General features: G+C 35.9%; 1 protein-coding gene across 8 annotated transcripts in view; it reads right to left on the reverse strand.

Annotated features, from left to right (window-relative positions):
* The window catches only part of LOC127878034 (protein MON2 homolog), a 450013-nt gene that overhangs the window by 398612 nt on the left and 27990 nt on the right, over positions 1-23411 (reverse strand). For 7 of the 8 annotated variants that reach the window (XM_052424430.1, XM_052424454.1, XM_052424484.1 and 4 more), the window contains 5 exons: positions 22930-22995; positions 13613-13815; positions 12589-12673; positions 11776-11954; positions 7580-7713 (listed from right to left, as the gene is read on the reverse strand). In XM_052424430.1, the coding sequence (XP_052280390.1) occupies positions 7580-7713; positions 11776-11954; positions 12589-12673; positions 13613-13815; positions 22930-22995 (667 nt within the window). The remainder of the gene's footprint in view (positions 1-7579; positions 7714-11775; positions 11955-12588; positions 12674-13612; positions 13816-22929; positions 22996-23411) is intronic. The other variant, XM_052424435.1, reaches the window with a different exon arrangement.

Here is a 23411-nt window from a genome sequence, read left to right on the forward strand (position 1 = left end):
GCCCAAAATTACAGCCGATATTTGGCTGCTTCCCATTTGCAAATCAAAGTACTGACAGTACTGGTGTGACGATGCTTTTGAAGAGGATGGATAAAAAACATCAATTTAAGTCTATCTATATCACCACAATTGTGTATGTTGATACGAACATTTGGGTACGATAAAAAATTTGGGTACGAACATTTTGGATACGAAAAAAAAATGGTACGAAAAAAAACTTGCGTACGAAACATTTTTGGTACGAAAAAAGTTTAGGGGTACAGGGAAGTAGTACCCGTGGGTAACTTGACCCATTGAGCGAAACTTGGAGGCGGGTCACATTCTTGTTCATTAAGTATGGCAATACCTTCATGATGATTCTCGAAAGTAGGTATGAGCACATAGCCAGACCATGTGAGCTCAATCGTATGAGCACTTGACTATCCGAGTTCGCCAACGAACATATGGATAAGTTAACTTATAGCAAAATGACCTTATACATGTATATGCTGAAATCTAACAATCGAACGAAATATCAAACATGGTATGTACACTTAGGTGGTTGTGTAATTTCTGTTAGAATATCGTATTCAATATGTAAATTTTAAATGATTGTGCCCGCACTTGAGTTTGTTGCCTTGTTTGAGTCTATACGCGCCTAGGCTGCACCCAGTCTGTGTATTTGTGTTTTTTCAAGGTAATGAGTTACCTCCGCGCTGAGGCTGCATAATGTTGGGACCCGGAGTGTGTCCAGCACTCCTACCTAATAAGATTAGATTGACGACAGTTGGGACGAACTTTGAATGATAGCTGCAATTTCCAGCTATTTGTTTTGTACTGAAATACTTTTTAATTTTTTATATGGTCAAATGCTGCGGGGGGATGAGTTTATCCGGAAAAAAACACCTGTCCGGAATGGTGACCACAAAACAGACAAAATATAACATTGCGTCGGGAGCGGGAATCAAACCGGTGTCGTAAAGGTGAAAAAGCGAACGTCCTTACCACTGCGTTAGCGGGACGGACAATTACGCAAAGAAATGTTGTTATATCTATATATATCATAGCAGTGCAGCGTTTACAATTTGCAGGTTCGAAATTTTTCGCATTCTTTAGTTTTGTGATCACGTAAAAAGTTAATATTACATGTTTTATTCGCAATTTATTTACTAAATCGAGAACAAATATCAAACAAAATAGAGAAAATATATAGTTGTTTCATTGGACCATAAAAATAAAATGGATGTAAAATTACTAATTTTAAATTAACGTTCTGATACACTTATTGAATCTGTTTCCCCAGGATATGCTGTTCTATTAATATTTACCTTTATCAACACGAACGACAACTCTGCTAGGAGAATGTTATCAATGAAAATCAACGAGCAATCTCCTACGCAGTGGCGAATGCCAAGGGAAGTAACTGAAAAATCGAGTTATCTCAATCGGACTGGCTCGGTCTTTTACATAGGTTCCCATTGTGAAGAATTTTTTACTGGTTATCAAACCTTAGACGACGCTGTTCCAGCATCGTCAAAAATGACGTTTTTCCCAAAAATTTATTAATTTTCCCAAAAAAAGACGAAATTTTCCCAATAAAGCCAATAAGATTACAATTTTATTTAGCAATAATTTTCGATCCACTGACGATCAAGGTTGTTGAGTCGTCGCCGAACGACAACTGACTTACACATTGTTCGCGAAATTTAGCCGAATACGATTTTACGTTGCTATCCACATCTCTCTATTTTGCGGAGGATATCGACAATAGTCAATGCATCCCGATTGTAAACACCTGTTTTTAAACACGTCCAAAATTGCGGCAAGCAGACGAGCAATTTGCGATGAGCGGCGAAAATGATAAATAACATTCAAATTAACAACGGATATCATATGGTTATTACGGAATAATTTAATGCGTGTGTCCATTAACGCAAAATACAACGTTTGAGATAAAAACAACAAATATTTATAAGAAATCTTCACAGTGAATGTGCATTACGGAAATCAGTGTTGGGAAATTGGAGTTAGTCTACAGGTACTCACAAAGTACATTGTGCATTTAAGATGAGTATCGTTCGAAAATGGAAAGAGACAAACATGATATGATTTATATGTTAGTGGATCTGTGTATAATCAGATTCATATGCATATTCTGCTTTATAATGTTTGTCACGCTTTACAGTTTACTGAAATAGCATTGAACGGAGGATGTCAAGTGCAAGATGTTGAAAGGTTATTAATAAATGAAATAAATTATTTTAACTCCATTTAATACATCATTGACATAGCAAGACCACTAAAGCTTTTTTTTTAATATTTGTTAATGTTTTCACCTTATGATATTTAATTTTAAAAAAATACTGAATTAAATTCTTACTGTTAAGGAGGTTATGATTAAATGGTATATTTAAGAATCCATATAGATTATTGCAAGTTCAATATGCATGTGGAAGGGTATTAACTTAAAATTGTCTTCATTGTAAGAACACATTCAATTAGCACTTTATAATATAAAAATGCTGTCAAACATACTTTAATAATTTTAATTCTGTTCTTATAATCATATTTATAATGTTTCCCAATTCCATGGTTTATCACGCTATTTTTCCAAATTTCATGGTTTATCATGCTAATTTTCCCAATCCAAATGGCACAGGCTGTAACAAAAAATGCAACAAGAGCACTGCCTTGCGGGTGCAAACTGCTCATCTATTTTCATTTTAAAAGGTCTAGGGACTTATCTCAATTTCAATCACAAAGGATGGAGGGATGGAGTGGAGAGGTGTGTATAGTGTGGGGGTGTGGTCATTTATTACATTATCTTCCAAAAATGCAAACAAAAAGCAAAAAAAAGGGGGGGGGGGATTCTTGGGTGGGATGGTTGGACGGTATTTCAAAAATAAAATAATATAAGTAAATATTTGTGCTTTTTAACCATGTTTGAAAACAAGAGATGTGCTTGTCAGAAACACAATGCCCCCTATTGCGCCGCTTTGAAATTATTATTTTATTTTTTTTACCTTTGACCTTGAAGGATTACCTTGACCTTGAACTTCCACCACTCAAAATGTGCAGCTTTATGAGAAGGCCGCTTTAAAATATTATTTTTTTGACCTTTGACCTTGAAGGATGACCTTGACCTTGAAGGATGACCTTGAACTTCCACCACTAAAAATGTGCAGCTTCATGATAATGCCACTTTGAAATTTTTTATTTGTTTTTTGACCTTTGACCTTGAAGGATGACCTTGTCCTTGAAGGATGACCTTGAACTTCCACCACTATAAATGTGCAGTTTCATGAGAATGCAGCTTTGAATTATAAAATTTTTTACCTTGAAGGATGACCTTGACCTTGAACTTCCACCACTCAAAATGTGCAGCTTCATGAGATACTCATGCATGCCAAATATCAAGTTGCTATCTTCAATATTAAAAAAAGTTATGGCCAATGTTAAAGTTTTCGGACGGACAGAAGCCATATATTTGACATTTGACTTTGAAGGAAGACCTTCACCTTTCACCACTCAAAATGTTCAGCTCCGTGAGATACACATGCATGCCAAATATCAAGTTGCTATCTTCAATATTGAAAAAGTTATGGCCAATGTTAAAGTTTTCGGAAGGACAGACACCATAAATTTGATATTTTACCTTGAAGGATGACCTTGACCTTGACCTTTCACCACTTAACATGTGCAGCTCCATGAGATACACATGCATGCCAAATATCAAATTGCTATCTTAAAAATTGAAAAAGTGATGGCCAATGTTAAAGTTTTTTTTGGACTTACAGAGTAACTGACATACTGACGGACAGATAAACTGCTATATGCTAACTTACCTGGGGCATAAAAATTATTTTTTTGGGGTGGGGGTAGGGTGGAGTGTGAGGGTGTGGTGGTCATTAATAAGATGATCTTTAATAAACAAGAGGGCCAAGATGGCCCTAGTTTGCTCACCTGAGGAGTCAGTTCATTCAATCTTTACCAAATGTCAAACTTGACCTAGATAGTGTCCAGACAAACATCCTGGTCAAGTTTCATCATTATTTCATCTGCGAGTCATGATCAATGTACCAATGAAGTTTCATGATCATAGGCGAAAGCATTCTTGAGTTTTCATCCGGAAACCATTTTTCTAAGTTGAGTCACCATGACCTTGACAGCCATTGTGTGAATACGCTTTATGGCACTATGACCTTGACCTTTGACCAAGTGACCTGATAATCAATAGGGGTCATCTAGGAGTCATGATCCTTATATACCTATGAAGTTTCATGAACCTAGGCATAAGCGTTCTTGAGTTATCATCCAGATAACATTTTACTATTTCAGGTCACTGTGACCTTGACCTTTGACCTAGTTACCTGAAAATCAATAGGGGTCATCTGCGAGTCATGATCATTGTACCTATGAAGTTTCATGATCCTAGGCCTAAGCGTTCTTGAGTTATCATCTTGAAACCATTATACTATTTCGGGTCACCGTGACCTTGACCTTTGACCTAGTGACCTGAAAATCAATACGGGTCATCTGCAAGTCATGATCAATGTACCTATGAAGTTTCATGATCCTAGGCATAAGCGTTCTTGAGTTATCACTGGAAACCATTTTAATGCTTTAGGGTCTTCTTGACCTTGACCTTCGACCTAGTGACCTGAAAATCTATAGGGGTCATCAGCGAGTCATAATCAATGTACCTATGAAGTTTCATGATCCTAGGCATAAGCGTTCTTGAGTTTTCATCCAGAAACCATTTTAATTTCGGGTCATCGTGATCTTGACCTTTGACCAAGTGACCTGAAAATCAATAGGGGTCATCTGCAAGTCGGGACCAATGTACCTATGAAGTTTCATGATCCTTGGCATAAGCGCTCTTGAGTAATCATCTGGAAACCATCTGGTGGACGGACGGACCGACATGAGCAAAACAATATAACCCCACTTCTTTGAAAGGGGGGGCATAATGAGAATACTGCCCCCCTCCCAGCAGCCATGTTATTCAAATGACCGGAACTATTTTTGATCTCAACTCTTGTATCAAGGAAACAAATGTTCTGAGCAAATTTCATGAAAATTGGGCCAAAAATGTGACTTCTACTGTGTTCACATGTTTTCACTATATACGTTTAGAGAAAAATGCCCCTACCACTGGCGGCCATGTTTTTTCACCAATCCTGACCATTTTCAAACTCGTCCGAGATATCAATTAAACCAATGTTTTGACCAACTTTCATGATGATTGGGCAAAAATTGTGACTTTAAGAGTGTTTACAAGGTTTCTCTATAGCCAAATAGGGAAAACTGCCAGTATATACATATAGAGAAAAATGCCCCGCCCACTGGCGGCCATGTTTTTTCACAGATCTTGAGCATTTTCGAGAAAATTGTGACTTCTAGAGTGTTTACAAGATTTCTCTATTGCCAAATAAGGAAAACTGCCCCGCCCACTGGTGGCAATGTTTTATCAACAGATTGGAACCACTTTTAAACTCAACCAAGATATCATTAAGACAAACATTTTGACAAAGTTACATGAAGATCGGGCATAAAATGTAACTTCTACAGTGTTTACAAGGTTTTTCTTTTTTTTGACCAAGTGACCTAGTTTTTGACCCGGCACAACCCAGTTTCGAACTCAGCCTAGATTTCATTGGGACAAAGCTTCTGACCAAGTTTCATGAAGATGGGACAAGAAATGTGACCTCTGGAGTGTTGACGAGCAAATGTTAACGGACGGACGGACATACAACGGACAAAGACCGGTCACTTAGCAAAACTTAACCGGACGCCAAAGCCAAAGCCGACGCCAAGGTGATGACAATAGCTCATAATTTTTTTTCAAAAAATAGATGAGCTAAAAAAATCACTGAATATATAGTTTGCATACATTAAACTGACACTAACAGTTTGCATAAAAATATTAATTAAGGAACCTTTAAAAAGAATACATTATTTTCCTTAGTGCAAGCGATTTAAAGTGATTGAAGCTGAAGCCAACTGCAATTAGTATATATATTTATGCTCAATAAACTTGAGCAAAACATGAACAAATGCAGCTAAATGCAAATAAAGAAAAAAAATCCATTTGTAAAATATATTCTAATGCAGTTTACAAATGCCAGGTATGTTGACAGGCTATGGCAGCGAAAGAACTTTACAAAGGTGTGGAAATCATAAGATAAGCTTATATTATTGTTGTAACATATTTTGAAGTAATTAATGTCTTTTGTTCATTTTTGTGGACAAGTACCAGGTAACTTGAGGTAAGTAGTGCACTTAAAAGAAATACGGGTGCTAACATCTTAAAACCACCCTTACTAACTGTTAACTTGTGCTGATGTTTTCAAGTCAATAATTCAATTATTAAATTATTGTTCAATTAAACAAACAAACCTTATTCTGAACAAAAAATTTAAAACTTCATGATGACATTGGATGACATTGGACGTAAACAAGTGAACCATTTCGATAAATTATTCACATTTGGACTTTTTCATCATACATTGTTTTATTTAAAAGTGTTTTCAACTGGAATGGACTGGAAAAACATCATATATACAATGGTTTTTATTTGTAAATTGTATATATTAAATACACTAACACTCTCATGATAATAAAGAAGACAGCTCAAAATTGATAATATAAGTGCTGCAGATAGTAATTGCACCATACAGCAAGATATATTAATAGTTACTTAATACATAGTACTCATAAAGAGTGTACTGTAAACGTATAGAAATTTGTCGGTATGAAATTTCGTGGTTTAATAAAAAACAACTAATTCGCTGACACGTAATTTCGTGGATTGCAAATAAAAAAACTACTAATTCGTTTATACGTAATTTAGTAGATTTCCAATGTTCGGGGAAGACTGACCGTCATAATAATTAAACTTTTACTAAAACAACCAGAGAAATAACGAAGCATAATCAGCTAATCTGTGTTGACAGCATGGCTTGAGGTTAATGTGCACTGAAGCATGAAAGTGTAGCTGATAATTGCCGAAAAAAGCGATAAAGTGGCGCACTTGTGTCCCCGCTCGCTAATTGTAATCAATGCTGTTTTGACAATTTTTGCACTTTTCAGCGCAGTTGGTCCCCTTGTAGTAACAATTGAGTAATAAGGTCCTCAAAATACACGTGTGTAAACCGTTATGTGTCTTATAACTTTAATTGGCACTAATTCATATGTGATAAATCTGCAAACTGTTATTTGACGACGTCACATAAAAGAGAACAATAGTTAATGTACAGTTTAAATACCGTGCTTGATTTAAAAAGTATTATTACCCAAACACTTATCAAGAAAACAACATATTGTATTTACTAGCATATCTCAATCAATAATATCTCTTTCAAAATGTTTTCGGATTAAAAATGTATAAATAATCGTTGGTACTTGAATTCATGGTTCAGCGGACCAACAAAATCCACGAAAATTCGTAACACACAAAATTTAATGGTTTTACAGTATATCAAACAGACTGTGACTTTTGTAAATGAACAAGCTTGTTTGGTCCTCTAAACAAATATTTTTTTAAGTCAGAGTAAAACCATACAATCCCTACGCTAAATGTGTATATGAGACCCCCTACCATGACAGGCCCCTGATGAGCCCCTACAGGAAGTGCTGCCGTTGGCAACGCAGTTCCCACAGCAACCACCTGACTCCTGTCTGTTGCCTCTGATGAGGCTGACTGCAGATCCTGACTGGGGGCTCGGATTAGACCTGAAATAGGGACATAGATATGAGCCTTGCTTTGGGAATATTGGGCTTAAGGCATGTGCATTAAGTGGCTCCCATATTAGAAGTCCCCGGGAATATTGGGCTTAAGGCATGTGCATTAAGTGGCTCCCATATTAGAAGTCCCCGGGAATATTGGGCTTAAGGCATGTGCGTTAAGTGGCTCCCATATTAGAAGTCCCCGGGAATATTGGGCTTAAGGCATGTGCGTTAAGTGGCTCCCATATTAGAAGTCCCCGGGAATATTGGGCTTAAGGCATGTGCATTAAGTGGCTCCCATATTAGAAGTCCCCGGGAATATTGGGCTTAAGGCATGTGCATTAAGTGGCTCCCATATTAGAAGTCCCCGGGAATATTGGGCTTAAGGCATGTGCGTTAAGTGGCTCCCATATTAGAAGTCCCCGGGAATATTGGGCTTAAGGCATGTGCATTAAGTGGCTCCCATATTAGAAGTCCCCGGGAATATTGGGCTTAAGGCATGTGTGTTAAGTGGCTCCCATATTAGAAGTCCCCGGGAATATTGGGCTTAAGGCATGTGCATTAAGTGGCTCCCATATTAGAAGTCCCCCGGAATATTGGGCTTAAGGCATGTGCGTTATTTTGTGGCTCCCATATTAAAAGTCCCCGGGAATATTGGGCTTAAGGCATTTGCGTTAAGTGGCTCCCATATTAGAAGTCCCCACTGGCTAATCAGGGATGACACTTTAAACCTAGACTGGATTGTTGCGTAGATGAGACTTCTTAAACAAAAAGTTCAATAAAGGCAGAGAGTATTGTCCCTGATAAGCCTGTGTGAACTGCATAGGCTAAATTGGGACAACACTAAATGCACATGCACAGAGTAAAACACTAACATTTTTTACATTGCCCACCTTCGTCCTTTCTATTCTCCTTGTACTGTGAGTTTTTTTCTCCCGAAATGGTTTACCACGCTAAATTCTATACTAGATATTTATTTGGCGATTTAAATTATGCTGAACATAATAACAACAAGGGTAACCAAAAGTTGCACCTAATTACAAATATAGTATTCAAACTCTAAAACAGTTAAATGAGGGTTTTAAAAGCAAGGCGTGGAACATCTGCATGACACATAATTTAGTATTTACTTAATTGATTTGCAATTTATGTTTCAAAGTCTTTAAAGTGTCGGATGGGGGAAGGGGTTCTCAAAAATACAAAACTACAGCAGTTCATAAGTTAAAGATTTAACAAATTATGGTGATATTTCTTTACTTAAATTCTTTATGAAGACCAGAGCACAATTATACAGGCATTATTTTGGTCAACTGACATAACCAAACCAAGATAATGTCAATTCTTGATACCTACTAAAGTATTACAAAATAAGCCCCAAATCCAGTCAAAATAAACAAACAATATATGAGGTATTAGAAACAGAAAAGACATATTGAGGCCTAATGTTTGTTTTATTAGCACAACCCAAATAGAAAAACCAATTAGTGATTCCTAAAACCATCTAGGTTTCTAAATGAGCTTTAACAACCCACAAATACCACAGGATCAGACATATAATCTGCTTATCACAATCCAATATTAGTTGTCATACTACAAACTCTCTAAGGAATATAACGTAATGCCACAATCAAATGAGAAAAAAACAACACGAGAACCACTTCTGATGAAACAGTGGAAATTACACAACAAAATGTCATCTTGATTGGTGGATATGTTTTAGGACAGTTTGATAAACTCATCCTACACGTAAGGCACTTCCTTAACAACAAAACAGAAACATCTCATACGACCAAAACATCAAGCACTTTAAAAAAGCTATTAAACAGTCCAAATGTCCGACATAATGTACTTTATCACAACAAAAGGGCAAAGAGGACAAAGACCCTAAGGTGCTTAAACCAAAGGAACAATTCTAAAATAGACTCAAAGGAACTATTCTAAAATAATTTTGTGCATGCGGACAAGTTTTGGAACACACTGCAACATTTTCAAACTCAGCCCAGATATGATAACAACACAATATTGTTTAATGATATTAGCAAGTTTGAAGCGTCATATAAATGTGATTCTTAGAGTGTTCCAATTGGTTTTCATTAGAAGAGGATGTGAATACCACGCTTTTTTTTAAATGTGATAAGTATTGTAATATTAGGAATTTATATATTTATATTCGTGGTAATCATCTGGATAGACATTAACTGATTTTAATATCATGTCTTCTAATAATGATAACACTATTAGGAATATAACTTGTTACCTTTTCCATCTTTTTAAGGCGATAAAAACATATGTATGCTATTATATTTATAGAAAAATATGACACAACTTTAAAATTGTATTATATTATGTTATTGTGTTATGTATTATGGGCCAAAGAGCTTGATTTTATACATAAACTGTTCCGTTTGGTTCTTTGGTTCTGTTCAGTATTGAAAACAACCCATCCTCATGGTGTCTATGACTCTTGAATGGACTGGAATAATATTTCACTAAGCAAATAAATCATAAGACAAAAAGTTTAAACCAAGTTTCAATGACCCCGAACTATTTTCTTATTTGGCCAAGATATCATACGAAAAAAATCTGAGCAAGTTATATGATATTGGAGCAAACAAATTGCCTTCTAGAGATTTCACAAGCTTTTTCCTTAAGTTGACCATGTCACCTTGAGTTTGACCGCACATAAGACAGTGTTTAGATCATTTGAAATATTATTGGGACAAATATTCTGACTAAGTTTCATGAAGATTTTTCTATAAATGTGGTATCTAAAATTTTCACAAGGTATACTATATGTTGATGAAAACAATACCTTTGTACTAATTCTATTCTCAGTATACCTAGATGTGTTACTTGTTCAGTTTTTTTACAGCCTCCAGATAAAGTGCAGCTATAGTGAAACAATAATTCTAAGGCTATAGTGTCATCAAAAAAGAAGTCTTGACACACATAAAAGTAACCTCAGTTGCAAATTAAATTCTTTCTGTTATTTAAACCTAATGGCACCAGACACTAATCTGTGAGCAAATTACACTTTGGATCCATTTGCCATAGTATTAGGAGGTAATTTGAAGTAGGTTGAAATAAAATCTTCTTGACTAGACTTGAGGTCCATGACACTAATTAATTTTTTAGTAAGAAATCAGCCTATGGTAGGGGCGGGAGAGGGAATAGAAGGCAAAGGTGGATGAAATATAGTACAATGAAGTTGTCATTGACATTTCATTATTGCATTTAAATATGAGTTATATCATGTCAAAGCTTTTTTTATATACTCCTGTTGGTTTTTCACTGTCATTTTGTGTTGTTTATAGGCCATAAAACAATAAAAACAAGGGACAAAATTGTCACAAAACCAGGTTTTCATTGTGAAAAAAAAATCTGATAAAGGGAGAAAACTCAAACTGAACTTTTGAAATGAACAAACAAAATTAACCCCCTTTGTAAGTTTGTTTCTAAAAAAAATCTATTTTTAGTCGTGGCGACCTTGACATTGGAGATATTGACGTGAATCTTTCGTGCGACACACCGTCCCATGATGGTGAACAAATGTGCCAAATGATTTTAAAATCTCACAATGAATGACATAGTTATGGCCAGGACAAGCTCATTTATGGCCATTTTTGACCTTTGAACTCAAAGTGTGACCTTGACCTTGGAGATATCGACGTAATTATTTCGCGCGACACACCGTCCAATGATGGTGAACAAATGTGCCAAATGATTTTAAAATTTGACAATGAACGACATAGTTATGGCCCGGACAAGCTTGTTCCGCCCGCCCGCCAGCCAGCCAGCCAGCCAGCCCGCCCGCATTCGCCAATCTAATAACCAGTTTTTTCCTTCGGAAAACCTGGTTAATTTTTCCTTCAGAAAACCTGGTTAAAAATATTTATTATTAAACTAAAAATAAGTTTGTCACAAATGAGACCCATGAATTATCAGAAATATTTCAGTGGAAATCACTAACCAATGAGTGAATCACTAATGATGAATAGTGTCTAGCAGATTCATGGCATGGCCAATTCACATACGTTTGATGAGCGTGTTGATAGCTATCCCACTGACCTTTCTGGGGCATGTTTCCCTGTGTGTTCAGAATGGTTAGGGCGTAGTGGGGTGGAAGAGAGGCCTTGCAGATGGAGGTGATGAAGGCGTCACGCGGAAGGGACATCTCCAGCCGCCCACACAGGCTGATGTACGCCTCCTGGCACTTCAACACAGACTCTGTGGCACTCTCGTCCGTACTGGAATGGGCAAGCAGATATTTTGGATACATAGGGTTTGAGGTTTCAGACTACAGCTGGGTTGTTTTTTTTATCATGAAATTGCAAACAAAAGTCAATATATTAAGGTTGACACTTTATACCTCTCTTAACACCTTCTTTATATTTTTTATATATGATTATTTTATTAGTGAAGCGACTATCCAAAAAAAGTTCAGTTGTATGCTCAAAGATGTGTCTATGCAAGATTTGTAGAATATATTAAGCAAGAGCTGTTTGTGATAACAACCCTAGACTACTCCCTACTGGGTCTTTAAGCTTTTAAACTAAGCAGCTTGTTTAAAATTGTATTTTAGTAAAATCAACACATATTTCCATTAGTTTTATAGACAAAACTATATTTCAATTATATTTTTTGGCCTATTAACAACCTTGCTATTTTCATGCAAGGCTTTTGGACCATATATATTTCATTATTATGCACCAAGCTCTTAGTCATTGTTAATGGCCTGATAAATAATAATTAAGAATTTTTTTTACATTTTACACAATAGAGATGTGTTGTCATAGATACAAAACAACCACCTTGCATCTAGCAGCAAGGCCTCCAATTAAACAAATAAAAGAAAAGTTGTCATGGAAACAAAATACCAACCTAGCATCTAGCAGCAGGGCCAGAGCAGCCAGCATCCCGCACCACGAGGAGTTCACCAGCTCCTCATATAGACTCCTCTCCTCATCTGTGCAACACACATTATCTTCAAATTGAGCTATTTTGAAAGTTCTGTATTTCCACAATTTAGCTAAAAGTGTGACCTTGACTTTGACATTTAAGCACTGAACAACTCATATTATTTATAACTTAGGCTATCAGGTAATTACACCGCGAAAATGACACAATTATTTTAGACATTTTGCTGTATTTCCACATGTTAGGTCAAAGTATTAACTTGACCTAAAAGCTAGCCATGTGTAGCATTCATTATGTTGAAATGATTTGTGCTGTACCGGTATATAAGAATAACAAAGTACAAATGTATGAACTTAAATAGTATTATATTATAAATGCTGTGACCCTTCATGTCAAAGTATAAACTTGACCTTCATTATGGCAATGTGGTACTCAGTACAACAAATTGCCTCCATAATTCTACCACTAGGCCCAATGACAATGCAGGTTCTCAAAATCATACGGAGTCTTACCATTGAAAATGTTTGTAACATTTCAGCTTTGATTTCCATTTGTTTAAATATTTAAGATGAGTATGATGAAATGTTCATTGTTGTAGGGTGTGAACTTTATCAAAGTTTTGTTATTTGCATCATGGAGTCAAAAAGACTGGGCTAAACCATCATTCATATACTAGCAAGTTTATGCATGTGCTACAAACCTTGCAAAATCCTAATTAAATTTTGAATGTTTAACTAGCCCTTTGCATGCTGGGAAATTTATCGTCTGCTAAAATGTCGTCTGCTGAATTTCTACAATTAGCATTTCTTCGAATTTTTTTCAAAAATTACTATCAGAATAGCAAACAGTTTGGATCCAGATGAGTTGCTGCGTTTTGTGGCTGCTCATCTGGATCCAAACTGTTTGCAAAGGCCTTCAAAATTCGGTTCCCGCATTGTAAGGGTTAACAATTTTTTGGCCAATGCCAATAATTTGCAGAAGAACAAACCTTTGAGAATCTGGTCATTTTCTTTAGGTTCCACTATCTCACTTTTGGTTCCTTGCAGCTTCTCCCGTTTCCCTGTGAGAGGTGTTCCCCCTTCGACCACAAGTTGGATGGTCCGGACCGCTTCCACCAGGCAGTAAAAACCAACTGATAGGCCATAACCATCCGGGACTGTGGGAGGTTCAACTTTATCTAGCATCTCCAGGCTAAAAAATATTGAATCAATAAAAACAAATGCAGAATGAACATCAAATTTGTCAAATTAATATTCCCAGCAAAATTATTTTTTTGTGACAGACAGAAGGACGGGTTGAATGGACGGACAAATGGACGAACAGACAACGCCAATGCTACATCCCACCGCCTTTGACGCAGGAAATCAATGCAATTTATATGTTTTGGAATGAGATCAACTAGTTCTTGTCAATCATTTTCATTTATAACTTAGTATAATATTAAACACATGTTTACTTATCTTATTGCATTCATTACAATTTTAAATACATTATTGCAAATATGTGCTACAGTAAAGAGAAAAAAGAAAAAAAATCTCACACTGAATCACCAAAAAAAACATGGAAATATTTTTATATATTATTCAAATATGACCATTACAGTTCTTGAAATGTTACTTTCAGAATCCAGCACAATCAGACATGCTTCTATTGAAATTAAAGTAACATTTTTGAATGATGAATGAACATTAATTTATAACCCTCTCAAAAACCATTAGATTACAAAACCAATAAATGTGCATTTGCACAGCTCTGAGCACGAGCACGCATTCATCATGCAAATTACTCTGAACGTCTTGTACTTAAAAAGCCTTAAAAGACGCCTGACATGCGAGACTAGAAGACTGGAAATTAAATGAATGTTCTCAATACAAATGTCATCTCTCAAAAAGTCTGTCACTTAAATATTTCATCTCAAATTCAATGGCTGTAAACAATATTAGAACAGCGAGGTATCAAAATTGGCGCTTCCCAATGAATAATGGATATGTTAACATTTTCCAGTGAAAACAATTCTTTAGTCTTTCAGAAAATATCTTTTAGTATATATTGGAAATAAGCTCATAAAATAAAACATAAGAAATGGTTGAGCATACAGCAGACTGTACAAAATGTTCAGGGTTCATGTTGATATTCAGCTGGAAATATTGTGCTTTAACTTCAAATTCCAGTATCTTGAATGAATGTCAATATTCTGACTGAACCTGCTGTTTTTTTTTCTCACTTTGTGCGACAAATTTTTACAAAAACTTTTTATAAAGCTCAACTTCGTGTTCACAAATGTCTTTCTGAGTTTTGATGTTGAGTTTATCCTGAGCTTGAGCAAGACAATGATAATGCAAGACTGATTTTAGCTGATATTTTAGACAGGGTGGACAGACATTCTCAGTACTAAGACGAGTCAAAACTCAAAACTCAATGTCTGAGTTGAGCTAAAAAATTGAGAATGGTCTTGATACTAGGCCCACAGCACATGACAAAAAATCTTACCATTTTTGCTTTGATAAAACAATCTTCATTACAATTTAAAACATACTTTGTTTAAAGTTGTCGTTAAAACTCATGCTTCAATATAATAGAGGTTATTTTGTTTGATTTAATTACATACATGTATATTTCAAGTGTTTAAGTCATACTACAACTTTGATGTCAAATACATGTATGCATTCTCCCTTCGCTTTTAAGGCTTTACAAGCAGATAAGCATTTACAAGATCACATGTGTAGGGCATTCACTATAAACAGGGTGCAGGATCACGTAACTCTGTGGGAACCGGTAAGAGGTGCTTTCTTTCGAATAACTTGTTAAAACAATTTTTCTTAAGAATTTCAACTAGTGCATAAATGCTGCTAATGGCAGTGTGAAATACATCAGAATTACTTCATTTAATAAGCTTGTGTTCTTGTTTAAAAATTGTATGTACTGCATTCATTTATACAGTTCTGCTTTGCGCAATGTGAAATTTTGTCACCCATATCAGACCTATTCAAGGATTTATGCTAATACTTTATGATATCGGCACAAACTTACTGTTAAACTGTCTTTTATGCAATAAAGATTTTTGCAAATGAATTTCAACAAGGGCTGTTTGTAAAACATGCATGCCCCCCTATATGGGCTATAAGTTGTAGTAGCAGCCATTGTGTGAATACGTTTTTTGTCACTGTGAACGGTGGTGGTGGTGGTGGTGGTGGTGGTGGTGGTGGTGGTGGTGGTGGTGGTGGTGGTGGTGGTGGTGGTGGTGGTGGTAGTAGTAGTAGTAGTAGTAGTAGTAGTAGTAGTAGTAGTAGTAGTAGTAGTTAGTAGTAGTAAGTAGTAGTAGTAAGTAGTAGTAGTAGTAGTAGTAGTAGTAGTAGTAGTAGTAGTAGAAGTAGTAGTAGTAGTAGTAGTAGTAAAAATAGTAGTAGTAGTGGCAGTAGTAGTAGAAGCAGTAATAGTAGACATGGTAGAATAGGTGGTGGTGGTGGTGGTGGTGGTGGTGGTGGTGGTGGTGGTGGTGGTGGTGGTGGTGGTGGTGGTGGTGGTGGTGGTGGTGGCGGCGGCAGCGGCGGCGGCGGCGGTGGTGGGGGTGGAGGAGTAGTAGTAGTAGTAGTAGTAGTAGAAGTAGTAGTAGTAGTAGTAGTAGTAGTAGTAGTAGTAGTAGAAGTAGTAGTAGTAGTAGTAGTAGTAGTAGTAGTAGTAGTAGTAGTAGAAGTAGTTGTAGTAGTAGTAGTAGTAGTAGTAGTAGTAGTAGTAGTAGTAGTAGTAGTAGTAGTAGTAGTAGAAGTAGAAGTAGTAGCACTGGCAGTAAATATGGGGCTCATTTACAGGTCAGATCTGGAATCTGCTGTAAAATGAGATTTTGAATGAATTAAAGGGAGGCAAATCTGTAATAAAAAGAACATGCATAAACTGTAGTTGTTTCCCTTGTTTGAACCATGCTAAATCCTTATAAAGCCTATTTCCAGTAACTGTGACCTTCACCTGTGACCTTGACCTTTGACCTAGTGACCTCAAAATCAATAGGGGTCATCTGCGAGTCATGATCAATGTACCTATGAAGTTTCATGATCCTAGCCCCAAGCGTTCTTGAGTTATCATCCGGAAACCACCTGGTGGACGGACCGACCGACCGACCTACCGACCGACTGACCGACATGAGCAAAGCAATATACCCCCTCTTCTTCGAAGGGGGGCATAATAACTTGAGATATCTGCAAAAATAAAGTTCTTAACAGTGTGTTTACATTTTGTGTACATCCCTGAAAACCCCGTTGCTTCTGCACCCTGGTAATGAATGTAATTGCCATGATTGAAATGACTCAGAGGTAGGTACAAATTATATCCTTTATCATCACAACGTTTTGTGGTTGAAAACCAAACTTAAAGCCAATCCTCAGATGAAAATTCAAGTCCCTCATCCTTTTTTGTACAAAGCCCTTTCTTTTAATCAAATGAGATATATACCTGGCACAGAAAGATATCAATATATCTTATATGAAAATGAATTCATATTGTCAGTATTAGTGATGATGGTGAAAATATATAAAGACACCGTCAAAAAAAAGTTGTCTAATTGTCAAACAAGAGCTGTGTTCGTGAAACACAATGCCCCCTACTGCGCCGCTTTGAAGCAATATATTTTACCTTTGACATTGAAGGATGACCTTGACTTTTCACCACTCAAAATGTGCACCTCCATGAGATACGCATACATGCCAAATATGGAGTTGCTATCTTCAATATTACAAAATTTGACCTTTGACCTTGACCTTGAAAAATTACCTTGACCTTTCGCCACTCAAAACGTGCAGCTCCATGAGATAGGCATGCATGCCAAATATCAAGTTGCCATCTTAAATATTGCAAAATTTGACCTTTGACCATGACCTTGAAAAATGACCTTGACCTTTTGCCACTCAAAATAGCAGCTCCATGAGATTGGCATGCATGCCAAATATCGAGTTGCTATATTTAATATTGCAAAATTTGACCTTTGACCTTGAAGGATGACCTTGACCTTTCACCACTCAAAATGTGCAGCTCGATGAGATACACATGCATGCCAAATATCAAGTTGCTATCTTCAATATTGCAAAATTTGACCTTTGACCTTGAAGGATGACCTTGACCTTTCACCACTCAAAATGTGCAGCTGCATGAGATATGCATGAATGCCAAATATCAAGTTGCTTAATATTGCAAAATTTGACCTTTGACCTTGAAGGATGACCTTGACCTTTCACCACTTAAAATGTGCAGCTCCATGAGATACACATGCATGCCAAATATCAAGTAACTATTTTCAATATTGCAAAATTTGACCTTTGACCTTGACCTTGAAGGATGACCTTGACCTTTCACCACTCATAATGTGCAGCTCCATGAGATACACATGCATGCCAAATATCAAGTTGCTATCTTCAATATGCAAAAGTTATGGGAAATGTTAAAAGTTTTTGGACGGACGAATGGAAGGACAGACAGACTGATCGACGAACAGACAGATGGACAGTTCAAAACTGCCCCACCCTTCAGGGGCATAAAAAAGTTATGGCAAAAGTTCAAGCTTTCAAACCGACGATGTCATATATTTGACCTTTGACCTTGAAGGATGACCTTGACCTTTCACCTTTCAAAATGTGCAGCTCCTTGAGATACACATGCATGCCAAATATCAAGTTGCTATCTTCAATATTGAAAAAGTGATGGTCAATGTTAAAGTTTTCGGACGGACGAACAGACGCCTTATATTTGACATTTGACCTTTAAGGATGACCTTCACCTTCACCTTTCACCACTCAAAATGTTCAGCTCCATGAGATACACATGCATGCCAAATATTAAGTTGCTATCTTCAATATTGAAAAAGTTATGGCCAATGTTTAAGTTTTCCGACAGACTGACAGACGCCATATATTTGACATTTGACCTTGAAGGATGACCTTGACCTTCACCTTTCACCACTCAAAATGTGCAGGTCCATGAGATGCACATGCATGCCAAATATCAAGTAGCTATGTTCAATATTGAAAATGTGCAGGTCCATGAGATGCACATGCATGCCAAATATCAAGTAGCTATGTTCAATATTGAAAATGTTATGGCCAATGTTGAAGTTTTCTATAAAGAATAGACTTAGAACCAAGAAAAATGTGTTCAGTGTTTGAATATATACAGGCCTCCACTGGTGATTATGTCATTATAAAAATGTTCTATCTGAAGAATAATATAAATAGAGATGTTTACTGTAGAGTTTGACTCAAAATTAAAGAAATTCTTAAATATTCTAATTTAAAGAATTTTCTTTATTCTTAGACTTAAGTCTAAGAATTGTTTGGTGAATACGGGCCCAGGACCACAAGTTTTAAGTGTCATTTGAATAACTGTAGTATAAACATTGATATGGAGATACTGCATATTAACCTTAACCAGGTGTCAACATTTGGTGAGTAGCATAGCTCGGACATTGCTTGACATTATCAATAGTAGAATACCTCAATTATTACTAAGTCCAAGTAAAAAACCTATACATTGTAATAGGATATGAGTGGATATGAATATTTGACACATCCAGACGGGGGAATTTTAACCATTACATTCAAGGAACAAGTTATTGAGTACAGGTCCTACCCAACCACCTATACACAACTTATTCACAATTGAATCATGATTAAAATTCCCCCCAACCAAATACATGTATACACAACTTATTCACAATTGAATCATGATTAAAATTCCCCCCCACCAAATACATGTATACACAACTTATTCACAATTGAATCATGATTAAAATTTACCCCACACCCATACACAACTTATTCACAATTGAATCATGATTACAATTAACCCCACACCTATACACAACTTATTTGCAATTGAATCATGATTAAAATTCACCCCACCATCTATTAACAACTTATTTGCAATTGAATCATGATTAAAATTCACCCCATCATCTATAAACAACTTATTTGCAATTGAATCATGATTAAAATTCACCCCATCATCTATAAACAACTTATTCACAAATGAATCATGATTAAAATTCACCCCACCACTTAAAATTGAATCATGATTAAAATTCACCCCACCACTTAAAATTGAATCATGTTCAAAATTCACCCCACCGTCTATAAACAACTTATTTGCAATTGAATCATGATTAAAATTCACCCCACCACTTAAAACAACTTATTTGCAATTGAATCATGATTAATATTCACCCCACCACCTATAAACAACTTATTTGCAATTGAATCATGATTAATATTCACCCCACCACTTAAAACAACTTATTTGCAATGGAATCATGATTAAAATTCACCACACCAAATATAAACAACTTAATCTCAACTGAATCATGATTAAAATTCACCCCACCACCTAAAGTGAAAGGCATATTGTCTAATTACTAGCAATTGTTATCATTTGTATTTAGTTTATAAAAATTATCTTGCAACTTCATCAGATGCAAGTCAACAATACCTGTTTCAACATTCAGGTTTGAAATTAATAAATGGATACACAGCACAAATTATTTATCCCAAAATTGCCAGAAATTTCAACTAAAAATACAGTCATCTACTTCTCCAGTGTATGACATTCTGCCATACAATAAAAGTGAGTAAATCAGTTTTTTTTAAGTCCAACCAAAATTCAACTTTTAAACACTGAACAGTTAACATGGCCATTTGAATATTTAAACATTTCTAATAATAAGAACAAAGATAGTTGTTACATATTCCAATTAAAACTGGAATTGAAAAGATACAAGAATCTGACCTTGACACTGACATTAAGTGACGTAGATAATCACATTTTGTAACAAAGAAGTTGGAATCTATTTATTTCCCAAACATCTCTGTAATTGTCATGTACTCATCTGTAATAATGATATTAAGTGTTGGTGGCAGTTTTCAGATCATTAAGATTTAACGATGATCATTAGTGACTGCAGTTATTAATAAAATGTATCTTAAAAGAATGTACTTCAACAACAATTCTATGTAAAGACTAAACAGAAAAAAGTCATGCAACAGTCACATAAACATCAATTAGCAAGGAAAAAACTACAAAGACAACGCAGCTAGGCACGATATCTAAAAAAGCATGCACAAATATATATGTATTAAATTAGAAGCAATACCATAACATTTTTCAAAAGGTATGACAGCAATGCAGGAAATGTTAAAACCCAACTGAGAACAATTTGATTTCGACATGCAACAGTAAATGTTTCCACATTAATTCTTTATGATGAAGCCGTCTCACGCTCCCCCCCCCCCCCTCCCCGCTCATGGTAAAATATAATCAGCATTCAGCATACCAGGAAATGTCGTGTTCATGGAGGGCACATTATGGGTGCAGAATCAACGGGGTTTTCAGGGATTTACACATGGGCTGGACAGAATGTAAACACACCTTTAACAACTTTAATTTTCAAAATATCTTAAGTTATTGAAATACATTTGCAAAAATCTTTAGTGCATAAAAGACAGTTTTTCTTGCAGTTTCTTGCAGTTTGTTCCAATATCTTAAGGTATAAGAATTAATCCTTGAATACGTCTGAAATCAGTGACAACATTTCACATTGTGTGAATCATAATCGTGCAGTATACATGCAATTTTTTAACCCTTTCAGCGCTGGAACCAAATTTTAAAGGCCTTTGCAAACAGTGTGGATCCAAACTGTTTGCTATTCTGATAGTATTCTTTGAAAAAAACGAAGAAAAATACTAATTTTAGAAATTCAGCAGATGACGTTTTAGCAGACGACAAATTTCCCAGCATGCAAAGGGTTAACAAGTTCAAAGGCTTATTAAATAGAGTAATTCTGATGTATTTATCATTGCCATAAGCAACATTACAATCTGTCTTTTATGAACTAGTCGAAATTCTTAAGAAAAATTGTTTTAAAAAGTTATTCGGAAAAAAGCAGCTCTTACCGGAGTTTTACTTCCATTAACTTTTAATTGTGAACCCAACAAAGTCACGTGATCCTGCACCCTGATATTATCACTAGACATTATGACAAAAGCAGCGTAATGTCTAATTAAACTCGTTGTCTGGTTCATTAGTGCTGACCAGAAAGCACTCGTTGTCTGGTTCATTAGTGCTGACCAGAAAGCACTCATAAATATTCTTTTACGCAGCTGAATATTAAAATCTCATCTGTTGCACACAATGAAAGCTGTAAATAACATTAATTAAAACCCTTTTATTTCAGCTCAATTGCATATGGAGAACTTACTACTTATTTGAAACGCTCTCAAGTCCATTTCCTGCGCCTATATATAACCAGGACTTGGTGTTTTGGGGCGAGATCTAAAGAATGCTCCCACAGTGGGGATTGAAACCGTTACCTCCAAGTTGCTTAAGGCGGAAACCATATCTATTACACCATGGTAACCTCAATAACATAATTATATAAATCTGTCAAGGACTTATATAATGTACATTAAGATTACCTCTTTAATTTATCCCATTGTTTTAGAATCAGTATTAATGAGTAAATAACTCTTTAATATTAAAAAATAATGCTAAATAAACTATGAACTTATATTTCAAATACATCTTACCAGGTAGTAACATACACATCTTTAGTGTGTTAAATGTCCAACATTGACCTTGACCTTTTAGGTAAGAATGGATGACATGTGTGCCATGTTTTGTCAAAATCCATCAACATGTAGCCTTGTACAGACATACAGACAGACAGTGCAACATGTAGCCTTGTACAGACATACAGACAGACAGTGCAACATGTAGCCTTGTACAGACATACAGACAGACAGTGCAACATGTAGCCTTGTACAGACATACAGACAGACAGTGCAACATGTAGCCTTGTACAGACATACAGACAGACAGTGCAACATGTAGCCTTGTACAGACATACAGACAGACAGTGCAACATGTAGCCTTGTACAGACATACAGACAGACAGTGCAACATGTAGCCTTGTACAGACATACAGACAGACAGTGCATCAACATGTAGCCTTGTACAGACATACAGACAGACAGTGCATCAACATGTAGCCTTGTACAGACATACAGACAGACAGTGCAACTTCTATACACTGCCTTCTTTGAAGTGGGGGCATAAACAAAATTATCAAGTTTCAACATTCATGGTCAGTTCAGTTTTCCTGATCACAGATGGTGTTTCACAGAGGACATATTTACATTAAATTACACAGCTTTGCCAGAGCTGCATTTTATCAAGCAAACTTTTCCCAACACCAAGGCAAAGACTAACATGCAGAGGCCAGAAGGGTTCAATCCTGATTCCAAGGGTCCTACTCCAGACAGGAAGTCTTACCTAAATCTGTCATGAGACATGACAAAAGTGAAGGCATCTTTTGGAAGGCCTCCCGATACATTGGGACTAAAAGCATTCACCAGCATTGCTTACAATAGTACATAAAGCCTATATGTAACACTAATGCACATTGCAGTGGCGAGACTAAATGGATAACAACAACATTCGGAGGTGGTTAGAAAACATAAACTGATTAAGTTTGCTAATGGTTTCGCGAACATTTTTTAACCACTTTCAAATGAGGTTGTCTAGTTTTGTGCATCTGTTATAATTAAATCATTTTATTTAAGTTTATTAGCTATAATGATCATGTTTGAATTTTTTTCAGACTTCCAATCTTTCATTATTGAGTTTCCTGACAACATGTAAAAACTGCCAATATTTGATGCGTCATGATTCTTACTTTGGTGACAAACTTTATCATATGTCATAACATGTAAATATCATGGGCAAATAAAATGACCCTAATTTCATTAATCAAG

Source organism: Dreissena polymorpha, chromosome 1 (genome assembly GCF_020536995.1).
Source record: "Dreissena polymorpha isolate Duluth1 chromosome 1, UMN_Dpol_1.0, whole genome shotgun sequence".
NCBI classification, from domain to species: domain Eukaryota; kingdom Metazoa; phylum Mollusca; class Bivalvia; order Myida; family Dreissenidae; genus Dreissena; species Dreissena polymorpha.